The sequence below is a fragment of the Nannospalax galili genome, unplaced genomic scaffold, assembly GCF_000622305.1.
Source record: "Nannospalax galili isolate Female #2095 unplaced genomic scaffold, S.galili_v1.0 scaffold1398, whole genome shotgun sequence".
Classification (NCBI taxonomy): Eukaryota; Metazoa; Chordata; class Mammalia; order Rodentia; family Spalacidae; genus Nannospalax; species Nannospalax galili.
In genome coordinates, this window is record NW_008342016.1 from 148,603 (window position 1) to 171,821 (window position 23,219).

The following is a 23,219-nucleotide window of genomic DNA, read 5'->3' on the forward strand; positions in this document are numbered from 1 at the left end:
TTTATAAGAAAGAGATAAAGCTACTTATAAATTAAAACTTTTCAATATAATCTTTACATCAAAGAAATGTGCCTCTTTGTAGTCAGTGAAATATTAAAGGAAATATAAATGTGAAAATTATAGCAAAGTATAAACTGGAAGAAATATTTTTCTGTGATGTCATTTCTACTTATTACCTATAATTTTAAAATATAGAATATAATAACCAAGTAAATGCCATGGAATGGGTTTGATCTGAATGCTTACTGTTATTTTTCAATTTTTTATGAATTAAATTTGTATTTAGACAATGTTGCACACGTGGGCAATGCATGCTGACCACTCTCACCCTGCACTTCCCTATTATTCCCGTCAACCTCCTAGGAATCCCAGGTTTTTGAGCAGTTGAGGCAAACACTCCACCACTAAGTTCATCTCCAGCACTATCCTGAATACTGTTGGCATTCAGAGCCTGCAGAACAAAATTCTTATTTAGTGATAACTGGTCTTTTTATAGTTCTTCAACATTTCATCCATGTTACTGTATTCTTTTCAACAGGACTGTGATTCCGAATAGTAACTATGCTATCTTCCACACATTCTTCTTCACAATAAAAATCTGAGCAACAAATATCTGTTAAGAGGTGGAATTTATCTTCATAATATTGGAGCTTCTGACCTTGGAACTCACCTGGGCATGCCTCTCTTGATAATCAATTTTAAATTTCTCCTCTAATTTCTGCTGTATTCACCCAGCCATGTATTCTATACTATAAAATGTTCAAGACTCTACAACTGCTCTCCTTATAAAGGGTAACTTGCCTCATCCTTACCCGTGTAACAGAATGATTATTTCCTGAATATGATAACTATACATTACACACGAATCAATACCCTACTACATATCAACACAGCAAAATATGTCATTAAAATTTGTTTTAATCAAATTACTTCTTAACTATTTAATCAGAATTCATTTAAATCCAAAAGGTAGAAACTTAAATAAATTTATTTACATATAATATATATATATATATATATAAAACACCATGGATTTGCTACTTTTTAACCAGTGTGATGACACATTAAGATTCTCTAGTACGCCAGGCGTGGTGGTGCACGCCTGTAGTCCCAGCACTTGGGAGGCAGAGGCAGGCAGATCTCTGTGAGTTCAAGGCCAGCCTGGTCTACATAGCGAGTTCCAGGACAGCTCGGGCTACAGGGAGACCCTCTCTCAAAAAGACCAAAAAAAAAAAAGATTCTCTAGTACATAATCCAGTCTAATTTAGTATACTCAAGAGAGATGGTTTAGCAGTTAAGAGCACTTACTGCTCTTTCAGGTTTGATTTCCAGCACCTACATGGTGGCTAACAACTGTCCATAACTCCAGTTCCAGGGGATCTGACACCCTCTTCTGGCCTCCATGAGCATTACATGCACATGGTGCACTTACATACATGCAGGCAAAACACACAAAACAAAAATAAAATCTTTAAAATAAATTTAGTATACTCTTACATTTAAAACATAGAATGTAACAACAGAGAAGTATTTTAAAGAATACTTTATGTTCAGATCACAAATTAAGTTTTTAAATCCTTATCAAATATATTTTACGTATTTCTTTTTTAAAAAAAACTTTTTAAATGTGTATGAGTGTATTGCCTGAATATATGTAAGTGTACCTATGTCATTCAGTACCTGTGGAGGACAGATTCCCCTGGAACTGGAGCTACAGACAGTAGTCACCATGTGGGTGCGGGGATTCAAACCCAGGTTTTCTGTAAAAGCAGCCAGAGCTCTTTCCTGATGAGCCATCTCTCCAGCCCCTAAGTATTTCTTTCACACATGAAAAATTATATATCAACCCAGAAAGCTAACACAAGATAATGCTTACTGGTTTGTACTCAGAACTCTTTTTACTGGAGTAATGTTGGATAGGAAATTTATATGTAGAAATATAGGCAACACTTAAAGAGAATTTATAACACAGGCAAAAGACTAGAATCAGACCTGATGAATCCTAGGGGAGAGGTAGCAAAAGTAAATGGGCCAAATAAAGAACTAGATCAAGAATTCAGAGATGCCAGGCTGGAGAGACGGCTCAGTAATTAAGAGCACTTGGTCACAACTGCTTGTAACTGCAGCTCCAAGGAATCTGACACCCCTCTGCCGGCCTCTTTGGGCACCTGCGCGCACGTGCGCATACACACACACACACACACACACACACACACAAATAAAAATTTAGTAAAAATTCCACTAGATGAATTAAGCTTCATTATGAAGTTAATTCCAATGCTCCTTCAAAATTATTAGCATCTACATTTTTATTGCTCTATGCCAGATTACTTTAAGCAAAATAAATTTTCAATAGAACTATCATACCTTAGAAAGTTATGGCAATGAAATTAATGAAAGACAGGAAAAGAAGTAATGAAGAAGAGATGAGAGGAGGAAAGAACCAAAAGATGAAAATGAAAAGGCAGGAATGAAGTCTACAAACATCTAAGTACTTAGAAGTCACAGTGATATATCCAGCACCCATAGTCACTGCTTTATTTACAATCTACTCTACACCTCAATGCTCAGATCTACTATAGAACAAGCAAACAGATGGCACGCCAACCATCGTAATTTCTTTTTTTCCATTCACTAAAGCCATTTAGATAGCCAGAAGCTTATATGCTTCTCATGTATGTTCTAATAAGATTTTTAAAATACTAACAATTATGAAATTGAGAAGGTAAATTGCCAAGTTCCTAAATTACATCATATTTCTTCCATCATATATTTATACAAGCTCAATTTTTTAAGTTCACATTTTTGAAACACTAAATGAATAAATGTTAATACAAATTATGAAGTAAGTTTGTTTGATTGGCTTTTTGAAACAGCATCTCACTCTGTAGGCAAGGCTAGTATGGAACTCACTATGTAGCCCAGGCTGGCCTCAAACTCACCAAAATCCTCCTTCCTTAGCCTCCTAAGTAATGAGACTACAGACATGTGCAACCACACTTGGCTTTAGAGCAATTTTTAAATGTCTGTTTTGTAATCAGATAGTTTACTATGCTGTCACTTAAAAAGACAGCATAGAAATTGAATATACTTGATTTTAATTCTATTGGCATACTATACCAAATATCAGATTAGACTACTTCAGAGAAATTAATACATAGATAAAAGAAAGATAACTATAGAAAGCTAAGTTATTCAAGAATCAGTGAACAAAAAGGGAGAAAATCATTCAAGATGACAGAAACCAATTTGTAAATGTAGAGTCACAGAATGTTAGAAATAGAGGAGCCCCTAGTAGTCATACAGCCCAAACCTGTCATTTACCCTTAAGAAAGCTGAGGCTCTGACAGTTTTCAATTCTTTGTCCAAAAAAAGTAACATCTATCCTGAGAGGTAGGAGATTGTACTACCTCAGTTTGATGTTCAATTGTCAGTATCCCTAGTTAAGGGACCATGCATGTTGTAATAAATTCCTGTACATGTCACTATGATTTGGGAGTAAACTGGTGATAAAAGTGAAGGTCATATTGATACATTTCATGTATTTTTACCTGGATATAGTGCTTCTGAAACAGAAGATAAGGTTTTAACTATAATTTTTCAATAAGATTTTAAAATCCCTTAAGACTCTATCAAAAGATTCCATTTATACTATACTTACTATCTTACTAGTTTTTCCAAATAAACAATGAAGTAATTTTCTTCTTCTATTAATTTCCCAGACAACCTAGCTGGTAATTTCTTTGGTTCTGTAGTATCCCATTTTTCTTAATCTACTAAATTTATTTACCTTTTACTGAATTTGCACAATTTTTCTAAATTGTTTATATAATTTAAAGAAAATTCCTTTGAGTATAATAAAAACATATGTATTCTAACATGGAAAAAAGAATACTTAAGTGTAATTAAGCCAGGCATGGCAGTGATGTATGCCTGTAATCTTAGCACTCAGGAAGCTCAAGGTAGAAAGTTCTAGGCCAGCCTGGACTACAAAGCAAGGCTCTCTTTCAAATAAACAAGAAGCAAATGGTGTTGGGGGGGTGTCAATTTGAAAAAAGAGTTACAATTAAGAAACTGTTAGGATTTATGCTTTAGAAATGATGAGGCAAAAAAGTATCTTTGGGTTATAACTAGGGATAAGGACAAAGAAAAGGAAAAAAAGACAGATAAATATCTAAATCTATAGATATTATTCTGTTCATTGAACTGGCACATTTTTCATAAGTCCTCTAAGTTTAAGGCTTTTCACAAAGTCAAAACAAAACTGCCAAGGTCAAGTTTAGAGATACAGATGACCTAATAATGCAATAAACCATTTTCAATTTTCTTTTTACCCTAAAAGTATTCCATTTCCAATTTAAAACAACTCATTTTCTCTCTCAAACACTTACTTTTGGGCTGGGGGTGTAGCTCAGTGGTAGAGCACTCATCTATCATGCATGAGATCTTACGTTAAATCCCTAGCACCATAAAAACAAAAGATTTGCAAAAAAAAAAAAAAAATCAAATACCTACTCTCATTCATTTATACCCCCAACTTCAATGAGTTCCCCAAGCTATTAAATGAGAATTCAGGAAGAAGACTACCTTCTTAAGAGCTCCGATGTGCTTCCAGGCTGACCTGTCTTCTTCACTGCACTTAACTGAAAGTGCTGCAAGAGCCTGTGTATAGAGTAGGGTGAAAAGTACTTTCACAATGCAGGTGAAGTGCTCTATGAGAAAAAAAGAACATCATTATTTGATATGCAGACATATCTAACACAAGAAAATTTCACAAATATGCCTTCCCCTGCATATGTGTAATTTCTCAGCACTTATGTAGTTAACAAAATGAAATTATAATGTGCTATCTTTGTTGTACTACTTTTATTGCTGCTATGACCAAAATACATGACATAAACAACTTGAGAGAGAAAACAGTTACTTGGCTCATGTCAAAGTTTTGGCTGTGGCACGGAGTGTGTGGCAGGCAGGAAGCAGAGAGGAGGATGCTGGGGCTATCACTTGGCCTTTTCCTTCTTTTATTCCATACTGGCATAAAGCCAATAGGATAATACTGCCAAATGCAGGGCTGGGCCCCCTCTAGGTTACACTTTCTAGAAATACTCACACAGACACATCAAAATTGTACCTCGATAATCTCCACAGCAATTTTTTTTTCTATGTAGCTCTGGCTGAAACTCACTCTGTAAACCATGCTCACCTAGAGCTCACAGAGATTAGCCTGCCTCTGCCTCTTGAGTTACTAGGATTAAAGGGATGTGCCACCACACCCAGCTCTCCTAGGCAATTCTTAATTCAACCAAGTTGGCAGCCAAAATTAGCCATTATACTACCCAACAAATCTAAGACTACAAATGCTAAGCTCCTCTATACATCTACAGGATATGTCAATCTGAAGCAGAGTGGTCTTTTAGAAAGGTATTGTCACTCAGGCCTGGTGGTACAGGCCTGTAATCCCAGCTACAGTGTCAGATGCAAAAGGATTACAAATTCAACTTCTGCCTGGGTTTCAGAAGAGTGAGTTCAAGGCTAGCCTGAGCAACTTAGCAAGATCCTGTCCCAAAATTTAAAACAGAAAAAGGATGGAGCCTGGGGAGATAGCTCAGTAAAGTCAAGTACAAGCATGTACAACCATGAAGACCTGGATTAATTCCCAGAACCATGTAAAAGCCAGACATAGGCATGGTATCACACATCTGTAACTAGGACACTGGGGCATGCAGAAGAGACAGGAAGATCCCAGGGACTCGCTGACCAGTGTAGCCAATATGTCAAGCTCTAGGTTTAGTGAGAGAACCTGCTTTAAAAAAAATAAGGTAAAGGTGTCTCAGCGGTTAAGGGTACTGACTGTTCTTGCAGAAGACTCGAGGTTCGAATCCCAGCACCCAAATGGCAGCTAACAACTGTCCTTAACTCCAGTTCCAGGTGATCCAACACCCTCTTCTGTCCCCCTGGGGAACTGAATGACACAGGTACAGTAACACACATGCAGGCAATACACTCATACACATAAAATAAAAAGAAGGAAGGAAGGATAAAAAGAAGAGAGTAATAGAGGAAGTCACCAATGTCAACCTCTGGCCTCCATGCATGAGTGCATGCAAGCAAACACAATGCATATGATGCACACACACACACACACACACACACACACACACACACACACACACACTCAGCAGAAGCCTCCTGAAACACAGCATCAGAGGCTGTCCTCTGCCCTGAAAGGCAGGGAGGGAAGGAAAAGAAAAAGTGCTGGGGGTATAGCTTCCTGAAAGAGTACTTGCCTATTGCCTACCATGCCTCAGGCCCTAGGTTCAATCCCCAGTACCTGCTTTCAAAAAAAAAAAAAAAAAAAAGTGTATTCTCTTTTAGAAGACTAAAGAACTAATGCTGTTCAAGCCAGGAATATCCATGAAACCTTGGCAAATTCTCTCTCTCTGAGCTTCAGGGTCTCAGTATTTAAAACTAACATATCACGTTCATGGTGAAAATCTCATCAGTAATAGCATAATAGATAAAGCAGATCCTATAAAGTCCAAAGAGAAAGCCTAATATTTAAATTACTAACTGAATACCTAAATTCAAAGAAAATTATAGCAATATAAAACAGTATAGCAATACATAAAGTACCTGGCAACTTTGGGGGCATATTGATTGCTTAGTAAATGAGGGTATAATAATTATAACTAACATTTCTATTAAGTCAAAAAATTTCCTCAAATGTCTCACTCCATCCTAAAAGCAATCTCTGTTGGACCACTGGGTTTTGGACAGACCAAGGCTGATAAGCACTCAGATTCTAAACTTGAATCCCTATCATTTTGATTCAGATTTGGTATTCCTTCTGCTATATTATTCTGTTTCTTCATAGGAAATAAATATCTCCACTTAATCAGTTGTCAGAAGTTGAAGACATCCTTGAAACTTTTACTGTCTCTTTCTACTCCCAGCAACTCTTTTTTTTAAAAACAAGTATCATCAATTCTTCTTTTAAAATCTCTCTCAAGTTCCAACAACCTTGGCAAGACCTTCATCCATTCTTGCCTAGACATATAATCCCCATAGACTAAGTAGTTACATTTTTGTTCCCCAAGACCACTTCCAGCATTGATGGCTCACTAGAACTCTTAAACTTTAGTCTACAGCATAATCAAGGATAAAAATTAAAACCAACAAAGGGAAGAAGAAGAAGACTTCTTGGGTAAAGTCCGAGAGACATCTTCAGAATCCCAAGATTTTAGTGGAAGTAAGTCAGTCAGGCGTGCTCATCTGGCACGTATGAAAACTCCAGACTCCCTTGAGGTAAGCAGGCATCTTCAGTACAACCCACACTGTATAAACGATTTAGACATTTTGAGCTGCACTCATCAGTTCTGAAAATGGTAGGTCTCTCTCTGAATCCAAATGCCTTAATGCCAATCAAGACTCACACTTTCAAGCAGGCCTCTCTGTTAATTCATCTCTGCACAGCAGTTTGCCTGCATTATCTATTAGTCCCCTACAACCTACTTTATTATTAGACTGAACCCCCAATCAATTTACTGAGGTGTAACTGACAAAAATTAAATATTCTGAAAGACTACAGCATGATTTTTTATATAAATACACACGCTAAACAGACTGCTACAGTTCACTGATTGCTACTATCAACTCACAGTTACCTCTTCTGTGTGTTTGGTAAGATTAAGATCTTCACTGTTGGCAAATCTGAATCACACAACATAGAACTATTAAAAAGACCAGTCTAAATAGAGTGTATGCAATAGAAGAGAAATTGTAACTAAAAATTTGTGCCCTTTGATTCACCCTTTATGACCTCTAGCAATCACTTTTTTATGCTGCTTCTGCGGTATAATTTTGACTTTTGTAGAAATCACACTAAGAGACAACATGCATTAGAGCTCACCCTCTGTATCTATCGGTTCTGTATCTTCAATCAATCAACCACAGACAAAAATAAATGGAAAAAACTGTACTGATTAAGATGGGAAAATAGCTCTATTAATTAAAATGCATTTTAGGTAGAGAACGATACTATTAGAATGCTATTTCTAAATATGCACCACTGCTACTTGGAAGAAAAGAGATGAAATAAGTCAATACTGGAAGCAAAACCACTTATCAGTAGGTAGTAAAAGCACTATTATATGAATAAATAGATACTCTGAACTAAAGAACTATAATAGTAGAGAAAATGAATCAATTGAGAGACTATTTAGGTGACAGAGACAGGATTTTGAGAGCTGGGGGTATGGTTCAGTTGGTAAGAGTGCTAACCTACCATGCAAAAGGCCATGGATTTGATTCCCAGCACCAAATAAGTAAGGTGTGATGTGGCATACAAGTAATCTGAGCACACAGGTAAAGGAAAGAAATTCAAGGTCACTCTTGGCTACTTATCAATTTGAAACCACTTTAGGCCAAAGAACCAGAACCAGCACCAGAACAAAAGAACCAGAAATAGGGTTTTGACTGAGATGGAACAGTTCAATATAAAGGGTATATACCAGCATTGACTAAAATAGAAAACAGGAAAGAAATGGGTCTGGATGGGAAGAGAATTTAAGACTTGTTTGGAATTTAAGGCTTAACTGGATCTAGGACTCAGCCAGAGCTAGAGATTTGGGAATTTTCAGAGAATAGGTAAAGTTGAAATTATGGAAAAGAAGTTAAAAGTTGAGAAGGAAAAAAACTTTTTAAAAAAGAGATTACAGTAAGAGAAAGAAGCGAATGAATAGGAGAAAAGACTTGAGGAGAACCATAAAAACATCTCATGAAAATAATGTTCCATCATTTAAAGTGTTTAGAAAGAATGAGGGCAATTACAGAATTTGTCTACCAAGTACATACAAAAAGATTTTAGCTGGGAAGCCATCTTATAGTGCCTAGCAACACTATAAACTCACATATAGCTTCTTCTCACAATAAATTGTCTCTTTACTAAAAAGCTATCCATTAAGAGAAATAACAGCTACTATAAGCAGAATTTTAGCTTTTTGTTGTAGAAAAGTTCTATTTTCCATTTGTAATCATTTTGTCATCATTTTAAAAACTGGTCTATATAGTGAGTTCCAGGCCATCAGGCCAGCTGCACTACAAAAAAAGACCCGCCCCCCCCCAAAAGGAATCACTATTATGAGGTAAAACCAATATCAAGCAACTAAAACACTTCTAATATAATTATCAAAAGTTAGGAAAAGAAAAAGTGATTATCATCTACTCTTAAGTCAGTGTGTCTAAAAACAGAAAAATCACCATCAAAACACATGAGGTTCAACAAAAGATCAGTCCCTACTTCAAATGGCTTTGAAGCAAACAGATAATTAATGGCACAGACTTTAACCCTCACAGTAGTACTACCATATTGGGAAACAGGTCTGGTAAAGCCATGGGCTTTGCTTCTGCTCCTGAGCTAATAGTATTACAGTGCTTGAATAGCAGGTACAAGGCCTGGGGTTTAATACCAGCACCATACACAAGAAAGAAATTAATTAATTAAAAAAAAAGCCTGTTCCTACTGTCTCTACTGTATCTACTATTCCTACTATTCCTACTATTCCTACTGTATCTACTGTAAGATAGATACAAGAGTTTGGGAAGGCAAATATTAACCTGGGATTTAAAAAGTGAATTTTGGGGCAAGAGAGATGGTTCGGTGGTTAAGAGCACTGGCTGTTCTTGCAGAGGATCCAAGTTTAGCTCCCAGCACCCACATGGCAGCTAACAATCATCTGTAACTCCAGTGCCAGGGGATCTGACATTCTCTTCTGCTCTCCACAAGCACTGCATGCACATGGTATACCTACATATATGTAGGTAAAACACTTTGTACATAGATAAGTGTGTGTGTGTGTGTGTAATAAAAATAAATAAATAGCCAGGCGTGATACTGCACAGCTTTAATCCCAGTACTCAAGAGGCAGAGGCAGGTGGATCTCTGTGAGGTCAAGGACAGCCTGGTCTTCACAGTGAGTTCCAGGCCACCAGCTGTGGCTACAGGGAGATTCTGTCTCAAAAAGACTAAAAAGCTGGGTGTGGTGGTGCACGCCTTTAGCCCTAGTACTCTGGAGGCAGAGGCAGGTGGATCTCTGTGAGTTCAAGGCCAGCCTGGTCTACATACTGCATTCCAGGCCAGCTGGGGCTACAGAGAGATCCTGTCTCAAAAAGACCAAAAAAAGAATTTTAAAAAAAAGGAAAAAATTAGTTAAATAAATACAGATAGTTGGCTGTAACTTTATTTTATTTATTATTTTATGTGTATATTGCCTGAATGTAAGTATACCTGTGTCGTACAGTACCCGCAGAGGTCAGAAGACGGCATCGATCCCCTGAAACTGGAGTTATGGACAGTTGTTAGCCACCATGTGGGTTCTGGGAATCAAAGCCAGGTCCTCTGGAAGAGCAGCCAGTGTTCTTAACTGCCAAGTCATCTCACAAGCCCAGCTGTAGTTTTTTGGGTTTTTTTTTAAGTGAATTTTCCTTAAAATTAGAAATACAATTTACATTCTTAAGTTTTTGTTCTTGATGGTTAAAAAGGCTAAAGTACTGAATTACTGAATAACTGCCACATCCAACTCATTACATTATTTCAGAAAATGAAGTTACTTTGTTATTTATGTGCAATTCATCATTTTGTGCATTTAAAAATCTGAAATGTGATAATTCATGAAATTAAAATAACATTTTAAATAAATATCATGGGGCTAGAGAGATGGCTCAGCAGTTAAGAGCACTGACTGCTCTTGCAGAGGACCCGGGTTCAATTCCCAGCACCCACATGGAGGCTACGAACCATCCTTAACTCCAGTTCCAGGGGAATCTGAAGCCCTCTTCTGACCTCTGCAGCATTGCAGGACACAATTGCATTCACATACATGCGGGCAATACACTCATATATGTAAAATAAAAATAAATAAAATATATTAAAAAATGACATGTAAAACTGTGCCAATGCGATGATTCAAAGGATAGTGATATTTACTGGAACAAGAATGATCCCAACAAAATCTGAGTGAACCAGATTTGTTATATTCTGTAAGACATGAAAAATGAAAAACTTCATATTTATAGAACTGAATGTTCAGTGAATCTGCACACTGAAATATTTTGTTACATTTGAATATTTTATAATTTATGTGAGTTTTCTACGGACTCTACAATCTCCTGGGAAATCGCTGTGCAATAAACATCCACTGACTTACTGTCTTGCCTGGAGGTACAATGCTTAGCGTAGGTGGTAAGAAAAATGGGAGCCAGGGGCCTGCATATGCTCTTTTCTCATATACTGTTTTATAGTTAAAATACTACAAAATGCTCTAAGTTTCTTTTTAAGATAAGGAAAAATATGTGTAACCAAATAAATGTTCCAGGGCAGAATAAGAATAAGACATTTTATTGTTTTCCTAAACTACCATGAAAAGTTTTCATTAAAAAAAAAAAGAAGAAGAAGAAAAAAAAAAAAAAACTAGGGGCTAGAGAGATGGCTCAGTGGTTAAGAGCACTGGCTGCTCTTACAGAGGACTTGGGTTCGATTCCCAGCACCCACATGGTGGCTGGCAATTGTCCATAACTCTGGTTCCAGGGGAATCTAATGCCCTCTTCTGACCTCCATGGGCATTGTATGACACAGGTGTACTTACATACATGTAGGCAATACACTCATACAAAAAAAATAAAAATAATAAATAAAAATTTTTTTAAAAAGCTAATGGTCTTATTTTCTGCTAAATTGCTTATTTTCTATTTTGAGATTCAAGAAAGCTATTTCTTTGACTTGAACCTTTAGATTTTCTGTTGTAATTACTTCTATATAATGTTTGAGAATGCTGGCAGCTTATTAGAACAAAAATCCAATTGCCTGAAGTATATTCAAAGGACCAAATGATTGTGAACTCTGAAATTGTGAGCTATAATAAATCTCTCTTTTTAAGTTGATTATCTCAGTATTTTGTCACAATGATGGAAAACTGACTACCACAAATAAACACCATGAATTACTGTGAAATTTTAAGAAAGAAAACACAGATTTTAAAAATAGTTTTAACAACAGGTAAGGTTAATGACTGCTAAGTATTCAACTATCTGGTTCCAAAGGCAAAGCCCACATTTTATTCATCTTTGTATTTCCAAGACCTGGCAAAGGAATGTATCAGCATAGTACACAGTAGGTATTTACTAAATAGTTCTTGGGCTGGTGAAGTGGCTCAGCAGGTAAAAGCACTTGCCACCAAGTCTGATAATCTAAGTTCAGTCCCTGGGCCTTACGTGGTAAAAGGAAAAGAACTAGCTCCTAAAAATGGTCCTCTGACCCCCAAACATGCCCCTACATACAAACAAAAGATAAATTTAAAAATATTTCCTCAGCACTCAGGGAGCAAAAGCAAACAGCTCTCTGAGAGTTCAAGGCCAGCCAGGTCTACTTAGTGAGTTCCAGGCCAACCAGTACTATATAGTGAGACCCCATCTAAAAAAACATTCTTGAACTAATCAGGCAATGACATTCGTAAGCATTAAATCAACATTTGCTTATTAAATCTGTCCACAAACTCGTTTTTAAATGATACTACCTTAAAGCATGCTTACTAACATTAAAAAGTTCTGTTTTTTCCTGACTCTAGGCCACTCCATTTCATCATTACTAAATTAAGATCATTTTTCTTAACTCATTTTAGAGCACAATTTTAGATTCTGTTTCCACTAAATTAAAATCTGTAGGTCTAAATATTTCAGCACACTGCATCCACTTCTGGAATTACCTCTCTCTTTTGTTAAAAGCTAAGCAGTAGTCCTTTCTGACAATGACACGCCATCTTCATTAGTCAGACACTCTCAGACGCTCAGATGATAAATCCTTTACTATTAATTGAAATATTATTCCTTCTATGTTCCAAATTTCTTCCCTTTTAGCTTTTCTAATTTATAATACTATGACTATGAGTGAAGTGTATATTTAAATATTTTCAAATGTAAAACAAAGCAAATTTTTTACAGGTCAAAATGTAAAATACCTTGTATAATCAGAAGAACACAATTAGGAGTAAGCCACCATGATTTCCAGATAGCTGTTTCCCTAAACTAAATGAAAACTAACCAAAGTCAGTCTGCCCCCACAACACAAAAACCTTAAAGAATTTGAAATTAATTTTGTAAAGAGATTAATTTAAATTATGCTATTTGACAAGTTTAGATCTTAAAGTCTACAAATATAAATTAATAAATTTACAGTTATAGTTAACCCCACAAAAAGCACTACTCAGACATATCTGACTGTCAAAAGAGGAAATAGGGAAGAACTGCTTGCAGAGTGACTTCATCTGTGTTAATGAAATTTTTCTGAACTAAATAATCGTGATGATATAACACTGTGACTATATCAAATGCCACAGCAATGATATACTTTTAAATACCTAAGTAACATATATGAATCTTACAATTTAAAAATATTAATTCAAGGGTGCTAGCCTCATTCACTCACCCAGCTCCGCCACCCGGTCTCTCCTCCTAGCCTGGGTACTAGCTAGGCACCCCAGACCCCTGGACTGACCTCTTGGCCCAGAATCCCCACTGCTTCCTGATCCTTTGCATCCAAACCAACTCAGTTCCTCCCAGTAGTCCCCAGGAGCCCTCGGGACCTCTTCCCATCCCCACCTCCCTTTACATCCCTGGGTGGCACAGCCACCAGCTTCCTGGGACCAGCATTTTTCCTGGGCCCTGCTTCCAGGCCAGCCTAGCCCCCAAATTCCTGAGGTCAGCACCTTTCCTGGAGGGATCCAGACCTTAGGAGAAAGCCTGAGAGCATCCAATCCTCATCTGACTTGGGCCTCTGTGGCAACTTCCTGAAGACAAAAACACTCTGGCTACTCCAATATAAAATCAAAAGAGAGAACCTGAAGCTTAGAGGAACCAGCTGGTCATGCCCTAAAAGTAAACCACAAAAAGTCTCACACAAGAATCAGAAACTACCAAAGAAATCCATGTGTCAAAGTCACAGAGAAAAAATAATAACATCAAAAACCAAAATAATATATCCCCACCAAGTACCAACAGTCCTCTAGAGGAGTACAATGAGAGCTCCCCTAGAGATAACACAGGACATGGAACTCAAAAGAACAATTATAAACATGATAAAACTATTCAGTGAACTTAAAAAACACACAAACAAGGAAATCAAAGAACTGAAAAAAGATAGGGATAAACTTCTGAATGAATTCAGAAAAGAAATATTGGAGAATACTCAGACTGAAATGAAGAAGGAAGTGAAACACTCAATAAGCCAATTAGAAATGACAAGAGAAAGCCTCACCAACAGGATGAATGAAATGGAAAACAGAACATCAAGACTGGAAGATAAAGTGGACAAATCAGACCACTCAAGCAAAATTATGAAAAATTTAAGAAAACACAAGAATGGAATATGCAGGAATTGTGTGACACCATAGAAAGACCACACTTACAAATCATAGGCATACAGGAAGGAGAAGAATCTCAAGACAATGGTATGGACCAGATCCTCAACAGAAATGAAGAAGAAAATTTCCCAAAATTAAAGAAAAACATGCCCATACAAATACAAGAAGCATATGGAACACCAAATAGAGAGGACAAGAAAAGAAACCCTCCACGGCACATCATAGTAAAAACACTAAACGTACAGAACAAAGAGACAATACTGAAAGATGCAAAAGAAAAACAAGTCACATATAAAGGAAAACCCATTAGGATTACAGCTGACTTTTCAGTGCAAACTATAAAAGTGAGAAGAGCCTAGATCAAAGTATTCCCAGTCCTAAATGACCACAGATGCCAACCCAGATTACTTTACCCAGCCAAAATGTCTATTATAGTCAAAGGGGAAAGAAAAATCTTCCATGACATAAATAGCATGAAGGAATTCATGTCCACGAAACCAGCCCTTTAGAGAGTTCTGGAAGCAATACAAAGAGCTGAAGAAAGGAACAACTATACCCAAGCTGTTACAGAAAGAAACTCTAATAAAGGTGTAACTGTGGAAATGCACAGCTATACCAAGAATGTGAACAGAAATAAAAATGACAGGATTCAATACACATCTTTCATTAATAACTTTAAATATCAATGGACTGAAGTTCCCAGTCAAAAGACACAGATTAGTTGAATGGATTAAGAAACAAAACCCATTTTGTAGTCTGCAAGAAACTCCTCTCACTTTCAAGGACACGCACTGCCTTAAGGTGAAAGAATGGAAAAAAATATACCAGGTAAATGGTACTAAGAAAAAAGCAGGCATTGCAATTCTAATATCTGATAAAATAGACTTTAAACTAAAACTAATCAGAAGAGATAAAGAGGGCCACTTCATTCTGATCAAAGGAATAATAAGCCAAGAAGATATTACAATCATGAACATATATTCACCAAATTCTGGTGCACGAACTTCATAAAAACAGTACTACAGAACTTTAAGACCCAGATTAATCCCAACTCATTAACAGGAGAGGATTTCAATACCCCACTGTCTCCATTAGATAGGTCAACAGGACAAAGAATTAACAGAAAGACATCTGAATTAAACAATACCATATATCAAATGGACCTAACAGACATCTACCAAATATTCCACCCAAGCACCAAAGAATATACTTTCTATTCAGTGCCCCAAAAAACCTTCTCCAAAATTGACCATATACTGGGGCACAAAACAAACCTCAACAAATACAAAAAGACTGAAATAATTCCATGCATTCTATCAGACCACAATAAAGCTTAAAATCAACACCAGAAGAAACCCTAGTAACATGGAGATTAAACAACACACTCCTGAATGATGAATGGGTCAAAGGAGAAATTAAGAAAGAAATAAAAGTATTCCTGGAACTAAATGAAAAGGACAATACAAAACAACAAAATTTCTGGGACACATTGAAAGCAGTTCTTAGAGGGAAGTACATAGCTTTAAGTGCCTACATTAAAAAATTGGAAAGAACACAAATAAATGACTTAACATTGCAACTCAAAACACTTGAAAAACAACAAATAAAACACAAATCCAGCAGACAAGAAGAAATAACAAAAATCAGAGCAGAAATCAATGAAATAGAAACAAAGAAAATACAAAGAATCAACAAATCCAGGAGCTGGTTCTTTGAAAAGATAAACAAGATTGACAGACCACTAGGCCCAGTTTACCAAAAGAAAGAAAGAGCACTTCCAAATCAACAAAATCAGAGATGAAAGGGGAAACATCACAACAGACACCAAAAAGATCCAGATCATTATAAGGGAATACTTTAAAAACCTATATGCTACTAAATTTGAAAACCTAAAAGAAATGGACAGGTATCTAAAAGCATGGGAACCACCAAAACTAAACCAAGAAGAGATTAACAGCTTAAACAGACCCATAACACATAAGGAAAATGAAACAGTAATACAAAACCTCCCGACTAAAAAAAAGCCCAGGACCAGATGGATTCACAGCAGATTTCTACCATTTAAAGAAGATCTACATTCAATACTACATAATATACTCAAATAAATAGAAATGGAGGGAGAACTTCCAAATTCCTTCTATGAAGCCAGCAACACTCTAATACCAAAGCCAGGTAAAGATACAATCAAAAAAGAAAACTATAGACCCATATCCTTAATGAACACAGAGCAAAAATTCTCAACAAAATACTTGCAAACCACATTAAGACACACATCAAAAAGATCATCCACCATGATCAAGTCAGTTTTATTCCAGAGATGTAGGGATGGCTCAATATACATAAGTTAATTAACGTCATAAATCATATAAATGGGCTCATTTATATGTCCATATAAATGGACAAGAACCACATGGTCATCTCAATAGATGCAGAGAAGACCTTTGACAAAATTCAATGCACATTTATGTTCAAAGTCCTAGAGGGAACTAGACTGGAGGGAACATACCTCAACACAATTAAAGCCATATACAATAAACCCACAGTCAACATCATTGTAAATGGAGAAAAACTGGAAGCATTCCCACTGAAATCAGGAACCAAACAAGGCTTTCCACTATCTCGAACAACCTACTGACAAATTATACATACAACTAGCTCAAGGAATATAATATATATCTAGGCAAGGTCTATCTGAGAATGTTTGGTCTTTGCCCAAGCTTTATATACTTGGCACATGGTAATTAGAAAGTACCAGACTGGTGGAACTACTTCTTGGATGTTTAACAGACATACTTTAAGGCCTATACTAATTTGGTCAGAGGGACATAAAGGACAGTTTTTGCTCCTTGCCCTCCTAGGTTGACTAAGTTCTAGGGGACTATGAGCATCTCTCAAAATGTCCTGTAACTTCGGTGAGTCACCTGTCCTCTTGATCAAGGAGGCCGTGGAGACCCCACCAGATGGATTTGAATCAGTGTCCAGTCTACAAAGAGGAAGATCAACACAGAGGAAACATTTTGTCCATCCTACCAAGCGAAGCCAGCTATGGTCCAGCAGGACCTTTGACTTATCTTCAAATAGATGGAACTGGTAAAAGAAAGGAGCCAGGGGCTCCACCCAAGCCCATGTGACCCCTGAGGAACAGATCCTCAAACAGCCTTGAGAGTAAAAATAAATTGGTTTATCTGGGCCAACTGTAGGATCTTAAACACCCAAAAGGAAAGTATAACCAAAGATTAAATGGGTCAATATAATTTTTTAAGAGTCCATATGTATAGCCAAAAGCTACATAACAAGAAACGATGCCAGACAGGAGACACGTTCTTTGAGTTGTCGGCCAGGGTGGCCCAAGCGACTCCCAGACAGTAACCCAGCACAGAACTGGGAAAATGAACAACAGATCCCAGTATTATCTAAAGGAATATTGACAACTGATTGCTGCTAGATGAGGAACAGCTGATCTTCCTAAAACAAAGCTCTCTAGATAGGCTGACTAGATCCAGCAGATGGACAAGCACTGGGGAATGGCTGGGGGTGCCGACAACACAGTGGACAGTAACAAGGATGACAGAGTATATGGGCTCCAATCGGTGTGGGGGCAGGAGGGGAGAGGCTATGGGAGGGTGCCATTTGGGAAGTGGGTATACAGATGATTGTGATGTTCTGTATGATACACACACACACACACACACACACACACACACACAAAATCAACAAATAAAAAAAATGAGTTACATTTAAGGAAGAAGCATAAAATTTTGCTTCATGTTAATTAGTAGAGGTGAAAAACATTACCAGCGAAATCTACCTGATGACTTTATATCCATACTGAGGTGCCAAGAATCCTAGTGTAACTAACTGTGACTAGTAACAATCAGATACACAGAGATTAGAGACGCATGTACAAACGTGTTAGTAGCATTGAAAATGAGTTCATTTAAGGAAGAAGCATAAAATTTTGCTTCATGTTAATTAGTAGAGGTGAAAAACATTACCAGCGAAATCTACCTGATGACTTTATATCCATACTGAGGTGCCAAGAATCCTAGTGTAACTAACTGTGACTAGTAACAATCAGATACACAGAGATTAGAGACGCATGTACAAACGTGTTAGTAGCATTGAAAATGAGTTTTTCTATAGGAAATAGCATATTTTAAAATGAAATGGAGATTTTTTAAAGGTTAAAACCTCATTCAATTTTATGTCTCACAGGGTTTATACTGAGTTCAATATTGTATAACTATATTAATTCAACTGTAAACATAAAAATTTATAGCCACTTTTGAAAAAGATGCATCTTTACTCTGGAAATTGGGTGTTTGGTTTTTTTTTTTCCGGTCTTTGAGACAGGGTCTCCCTGTAGCCCCAGCTGTCCTGAAACTCACTATGTAGACCAGGCTGGCCTTAAACTCACAGAGAGCCACCTGCCTCTGCCTCCTGAGTGCTGGGATTAAAGGCATGCACCACCACGCCCGGTTTGGAAATTGTTATTGACTGTTAAAGCTACAATGAAATGCTTCTTCTAATCATGTGGTTATTAAATAATTTTTAAAAAATTAATTCAAAACTCACAAAGCTGCTATAAATAAAATATGGTTTCCATATTTTGACAGTATTTACCCTTATACAATATAATTTACATGAAATAACATAATTTGTATATTCTTAAAATAAATGACATCTTCCTAGGTAGATTTTACTAAGGGAACAAGTTGAAGTACACACAAAAAAATGTCTTCCTCAGAAGGACTTTTTACACCAACATTATACTGCAGCTTATAACAGTAAATCAAGGCTGAATGTGGAGGCACACACCTTTGATCCTAGCACTTGGGAAACAGAGGGAGGAAAATCTCTATGAGTTCAAGGTCAGCCTGGTCTACATAGTGAAACCCTGTCTCAAAACAAAACAAAAAACACATAATAAACGAATCTTTTTCAAAACAAAAAAAAAGGGCAAGTATCTGACAGAATATTTTAAATGTCTTAAAAGTAAGATATATGAAGATTATGAAGCAATAATTAAAATGATGTTAATATAATATCAAAGCTGTTAATCTAATGAAATGATATCAACAATAATTTAAAATGACATCATGTTTTTAATAGATCTACAATCTACCACATCTATAATTAACTTGTATTGTGTAGATTGGGTGGAGACATTAAAACTGACACTTTGCTCTGTTTCAAATTTTCATTTATATTAATACTTCAATTTTTTTAAAAAACAAAGGTTTTTGGAGTGTTTTCCTCAGGTATTTATTTTACCTATTATTGACTAAAAAAATAAAAAGAAAAAACTCACAAAACACCTTTATTTCATTTTCATCTTCTTAGTTGTCATTAACATTTACTACTAATAAGTGTTATCACAAAAGATTTGTATCAGACTGAATGTTCTATCTGTCCATATCATCTCTAGAACATTCAAACTGTAATCTGAGAGTCTGAATTTTAAAGAACTACCTTTGCGTAAGGGTTGTGGCATCATTAAGATGTGGATCAGCAGAAGGGATGTCACATCATGATAAAGAATTGGAACTTCAGGCTGCTGCTCTTCACTTCCCAGCCTAAAAGAAAAGTACACAACCACTTTAGAAAGCATTGTGTATCTTCTTAAATCATTTAATATTTCACATGTCTATAAAACAGAAAGTCTTCACAAATAAGCAAGGAATCTCAAAAGAGATACTTAGAGGTCATATTTTTGGTAGCATATATGTTTATTTTTCTAATTTGAAAACATAACAAAACTTCGTTAAGTATTCCCAAAGTAAACTGAGCTGTATTGACTTGAATATTAGTCTTTCAGATCATTTAAATTATAGAAATTAAACAAGGCATGAAATAAAATGGAAGAAATTTTGTTTTACAATACAAATGGGACAGCTTATAGGACACTATCACAAAAGATTAAATGCTTACCTTATTTTTTTTAAAAAGCACAGGTACAGATCAGAAATCAAGTCATATTTAAAAGGCCTGGTTAGTATGCTTATTAAAAAACTGTTAAAGGTTTACTGTTAACAAAAGTTCTAATAAAATCTTGTGAAAAACTTTTGCCATTTCAAAAAAGGATAATGAAAGCAGAACTTAAAGTACACCATAAGAATAAGGCAGTAAACCCTAGGAATGTGTAATACTATGAAAAATATAAAGTAAATAAAATATAAAGCCTATTCTAAAAGAATTTCTTACATACTTTCAGGTTAGTGTGTGTGTGTGTGTGTGTGTGTCTTTGTCTGTCTGTCTGTCTGTCTTGGGTGCTGGAATTGAACTCAGGGCCTCATGTATACCTAACAAGCACTCTGCCACTGAACTATAGCCCCAGGTCTAGAGAATTAATTTTTTTATTATAAGTTTAATATTTTAATGTCAGAGAAGAAAAGCAAATCTCAAGGTTCCACAACTGACTAAATTCTAAAGCTACACTTCTGACTAGATTTGAGCAAAAATTGTTCAACTCTTTTATTAAGTTCTATTATTCAAGAGGTATTGCTTACTATGTGCCAGGCATTGAATAAATTGGTAAATCAATTATTGCTTCTATAGAGCTTGTAACTACCAATGAAAGATAGCTTTTAGAATTAGTCCATTCTTTACAACTATCCCATTTTAAAAAATATGTCCCTCAGTGTAAGTTCAACCACTAGAGTCTGTTCAGCCTGACTAGTGTCATTCTCTTAAAAAAAGATCAATTCTCAGGGGCTGGAGAGATGGCTCAGGGGTTGAGAGCGCTGGCTGCTCTTGCAGAGGACCCAGGTTCAGTTCCTAGCACCCACATGGCCGCTAATAACTGTGACTCCAGTTCCAGGGAATCCTACATCCTCTTCTGCCCTCCATGGGCACTGCATGGCATGGGTGCACTTACCTACATGCAGGCATTACAATCATACACATTAAATAAAAATAAAAATAATTTTAAAAAAGATCAATTTTCTCTCACTCAACAGTGACCAGCTGTCAAAGTAGTGGCCTACTACCTATTTCCCCAGTTTTAGGCTGGTTTTTGTTTGATTGAGTTTGCATGGGTTTTGTACATGCTGTCACCATTGCTGTAAGTTCATATGTGCAGGGTCCCAGGATCTTCATGGTCATACACCTCCTCCCTGACTCTTACAATCTTTCCACCCCATTTCAGCAATGGTCACTGGGTCCTGGGTGTGTGATGTTTAACATAGGAGTCCTGTCCAGGGACTTTTTGCAGTCTTTTTTCTCTACACTTTGGCCAGTTGTGGCCTTTTGTGTTCATTGCCCTCTGTTGCATAAAGAAGCTTTCCTGATGAATACTGAGAGAGACTATCTCTTAATACTCTGTACCTATCTTCTCCTTCATGGCTACAAATCCTACTATTATCATATCTCTCAAATTTCTCTAGATATCCTCCTCTTACTTTATAAGATCAAAATTAGAGAGGGAGCAATGGAAGGAAGGCATCATTTCATTATTAAAATCCCTCATGGAAATAGTTTTGCATATGATCAATAATGATGTCTTAATTATAAAATTTTGGGTATTATAAACACTCACCTTGTTTTAGATATACTTGAATGCCTTGACTCTACATATACTTGAAAACTATCTGGAATCTTTAAAATCTTTGAAAATAAATTCCAAATAATATATATATATGTATAACATATTATATATAATCTCACGAGAAAACTCTTCAAAGAAAATATAAGCAAATATTGCAAATCTTAAGACTGGGAACAGATAAAGGTAAATATCAGATCTTAGATAGACTGAGGAGTCAAAATACGAAAGCAATAGAAAAAATTAAAGACCAAGCTGGACTGACTATTTTTGGGGGTATTCTTTTTTTTGTTTTGTTTTTTTGTTTTTTGATTTTTGTTTTTTGAGATAGAGCCTCCCTGTAGCCCCAGCTGTCCTGGAACTGGCTATGTAGATCAGGCTGGCCTTGATCTCACAAAGATCTACCTGCCTCTGCCTCCCAACTGCTGGAATTAAAGGCATGCATCACCACACCCAAAAAGCATTTAAATTTTTAACTTTGAGGAAAGTAATTATAAAGTAAAAAGGCAAAAATATTTTAAGAGAATTTTTCAGCAACTATGACAAAACCCAAAGTAATCAGATCCACACATGCACCTACTGGCCCAACAATAACAAAATAAAATCCAGTATCTTAAACCATAAGGAATTATCCAGATAACTTAAAAAAAAATTAGATGCCGCTGGGCATGGTGGCGCACACCTTTAATCCCAGAACTCAGGAGGCAGAGGCAGGTAGATCTCTGAATTCAAAGCCAGCCTGGTCTACATAGTGAATTCCAGGCCAGCCTGGGCTAGAGGGAGATCCTGTCTCAAAAAGACACACACACACACACACACACACACACACACACACACACACAAACACGGCAACAGAAAAATGGACAGAGGTCCTGAAAATACCATTCAAAAAGAACATGCACAGCCAGACAAGGTAATACATGCCTATTAATCCTAGCACTCAGTGACTGAAGGAGGAGATTCATTAGTTCAAAGCCAGCCTTGGCTACACACTGCAAGAACCTATTTCAAAAAAATGATAGAAGATGAGGATGGAAAGATGCCTCAGTGGTTAAGAGCACAGACTGCTCTTGCAGAGGCCCTGGGTTGGGTTTTCAGCACTCACATGGTGGCCAATAACCATCTGTAACTCCAGCTCCAGGAGTTCCTATGTGTTCTTCTGACCTCCATGGGCATTGCAAGACATGGGTGCATGCGCTTACATACATGCAGGCAATACACTCATACACATAAAAAAATAAAAAAATATTTAAAAAAAATTTTAA

At 36.5% G+C, this 23,219-nt stretch overlaps 1 protein-coding gene across 4 annotated transcripts in view; it reads right to left on the minus strand.

Moving 5' to 3' along the window:
* The window catches only part of Ubr3 (ubiquitin protein ligase E3 component n-recognin 3), a 219,890-nt gene that overhangs the window by 29,763 nt on the left and 166,908 nt on the right, over positions 1-23,219 (minus strand). For all 4 annotated transcript variants that reach the window (XM_029565777.1, XM_029565774.1, XM_029565775.1 and 1 more), the window contains exons 32-33: positions 19,884-19,987; positions 4,588-4,712 (exon numbers count right to left, since the gene is read on the minus strand). In XM_029565777.1, coding sequence (XP_029421637.1) covers positions 4,588-4,712; positions 19,884-19,987 — 229 coding nt within the window. The remainder of the gene's footprint in view (positions 1-4,587; positions 4,713-19,883; positions 19,988-23,219) is intronic.